A 2,576-nucleotide genomic window follows, 5' to 3' on the forward strand; every position below is an offset into this window, starting at 1 on the left:
ACACGGAGAGAGATAAAGAAAGAGATTGTGGGGGGGGGGTGGAGAGAAGGGTCATCACATGGACAGACGTTGGTCAGATGGAGAATGGAGGAGAAATAGGGGGGAAAGGGAGGGCAGGGTAGAGACAGGGAGAGAGAAAGACACAGAGAGACAGAGACAGAGAAAGATAGAGAAAGACAGACAGAAAGAGAGAGAGAGATGAGTCAGGTTGGCAGAGGTGAGGAGAGATGGGTAAGACGGAGACTGTGTGAAAGGACATGAAAACAGACGGCGACAGGCGTGAAGTGATCTGAAGAAACATCCAGCTTTCTAGTTTCAGTTCAGTACGAGTTATACGGCACTCACAATTAACTACATACGGTCATGTGAGTTTGCAGGGTTTCATTGTACCACGAACCACTTTTGGGAGGGAGGAAAAAACAACTCGTTAGACAAGACATCATTTCGATGGCTGGGTGCAAGACTTTGACAAATGCCAAACTGCATACTAGAAACGGCATTTGTTGGAGACTATCATACAGCACTTCATTAACAACCCCCATCCCCTTTCCCAATGGTTACCCCGCCCCTAATACTGACTATACAGATCTTGATCTCCACAACAGGTAAGAAAGAGACTAGCAGCCTGGTCCCAAAAAGCACTTTCAACATATTATGGACTAATTCCACGAGGGCTGGAGCCCCTCACCTCTCTCAGTTGATGGGTCCGGGAGAAGTCCACTCGCTTGGGACTGTCCTCTCTCATGCCATGCTGCCGCTGCTGCTGTTGCTGCGTTTCTCGACCCCGTGCTGACGACCTTGACCCAGGCTCGCTGTTGCGGTGACTCCCTCGTTTGCCAGACTGACCACTGTCCTCATCGTTATGCTTGTCTTCTGAGGACCAAAACGGTACAACTTTTTGATTGACAAAAATTTATTAATTTACAAATGAAAATATTTATAGTCTGCCCCACGAGGAAAGACATTGGGCAAATCTTTTTGAGAACCAAGAAGATTATTTCTTTAAGAGAAAGTGTAAAGTTCCGAAAAGTTAATACATGATTTCTTTTTTTTTAAATTGCTTTCCTGGGAAAAGGATGTGTTAACTAAACTGTTTACACTTTTAAAAGTGGCAAGATGAATCAACCAAATAATTTATGGTTTGAGATAGAGAAGGAGACGGTGAGATGGGGGGGGGGGGGTGGACAGAAGACCGAAAGAGAGAGAGAGAGGAGAGAGAGAGAGAGAGAGAGAGAGAGAGAGAGAGAGAGAGAGAAGACAGGCAGGCAGGCAGACAGGCAGACAGGCAGGCAGGCAGGCAGACAGGCAGGCAGATAGGCAGGCAGGCAGATAGGCAGGCAGACAGACAGATAGACAGGCAGGCAGGCAGACAGACAGACAGACAGACAGAAACAACAGAAGTAAAGAAGCAAGCTCCCTCCAACCACCCGCAGTCAGTCCGGGTACTTACCGAGTCGACACAGCTTCCGGCGCGCTCCGGGGCCGGGGGACTGCTGGGAGCTCTCAGTGCTCTGTGGGAGAGAGAAGTAAAAAAGCTGTGTCAGGCTTTTTCTAGTTAAAAGTCGTGAGTTTTACGGCACTTGCAACACAGTCAGGTCTTATAAGTGCCGAAAATAAAGGGTATACCTAGAGAGTGACAAACAAACAAAAAAGTTTTTTTAAAGTTTTTTTAAGCAAGTGTTTTTCAGCCTTGGCAACAAAGTAAGGGGATATAAGAACGAACATTAGAGGTGTTACAAGAGAGTAACAAACACAAAAAAAGAACGATAGACGTTTGATAGGAAAGAGGGAGCAAACCACACCAGAGCACCCGCCAACTACCCGCTTTTAGTAAGAGTTTTACGGCACTTACAACACAGTTCATATAAGAACCCAAGATAAAAAGTGTTTCTTGAATGTAACCTACAGTGTATTTAAAAAAAAAAAACAAGGAAGGGGGATATGGAAAACAAATGTCTTATAGTTCTAGTAAGAGTTATACGGCACTTGCAACAATATGGTCATATAAGGGCCGAAGATTAGAGCTGTTACAAGAGAGTAACAAACACAAAAAAGGACGAGAGGTCGGGACGATAGACTTAGGTTTGATAAGAAAGAAGGGGTAAACCATACCAGAATACCCGCCAACCACCACCAGTGTGCCAGGATAGTGGGCGATTGGAGACAGGATCATGGGGCGTTGCGCCATATCATGATGGGGAACGACAGAGAGACGAGGTATTAATACAGTCTACCCGGGCAAAAAGGAGGGCGGGTGCATAAACGGTGAATTTGAACAATCGACAGGCAGAGAAAGGGGCACTGTATACTAGGACAATGGACTGAGCTGGGAGAGACAGAGTATTGGAACAATCGATATGTGAGGACAAGATAGTGAACGAGGAGAATCAGCATGGGGGTGGGGCCGCAGGGGTGGGGGGCGGGAGGTGGAGGCATGTGAACATGCAATAGACCTAGTGAGGAGTTAAGACAGTCAACAGAAGTATAGACACACTATATTATTAAGGATTGGCGACAAATGAGAGAGAGCGGAATGGGGAAGAGAGGAAGAGATGGGAGAGGGGGGGGAGGGAGGG

The 2,576-nt window shown here is 46.6% G+C and overlaps 1 protein-coding gene across 1 annotated transcript in view; it reads right to left on the reverse strand.

Annotated features, from left to right (window-relative positions):
• Positions 1-688: 688 nt before the first annotated feature.
• The window catches only part of LOC101850406 (protein naked cuticle), a gene marked incomplete at its 3' end in the record, with an annotated part of 74,226 nt that continues 72,338 nt past the window's right edge, over positions 689-2,576 (reverse strand). Inside the window, 2 exon segments of the mRNA XM_013080762.2 lie at positions 689-873; positions 1,451-1,511. Of these exon segments, the coding sequence (XP_012936216.1) occupies positions 689-873; positions 1,451-1,511 (246 nt within the window).

The sequence above is a fragment of the Aplysia californica genome, unplaced genomic scaffold (genome assembly GCF_000002075.1).
Source record: "Aplysia californica isolate F4 #8 unplaced genomic scaffold, AplCal3.0 scaffold00098, whole genome shotgun sequence".
NCBI classification, from domain to species: domain Eukaryota; kingdom Metazoa; phylum Mollusca; class Gastropoda; order Aplysiida; family Aplysiidae; genus Aplysia; species Aplysia californica.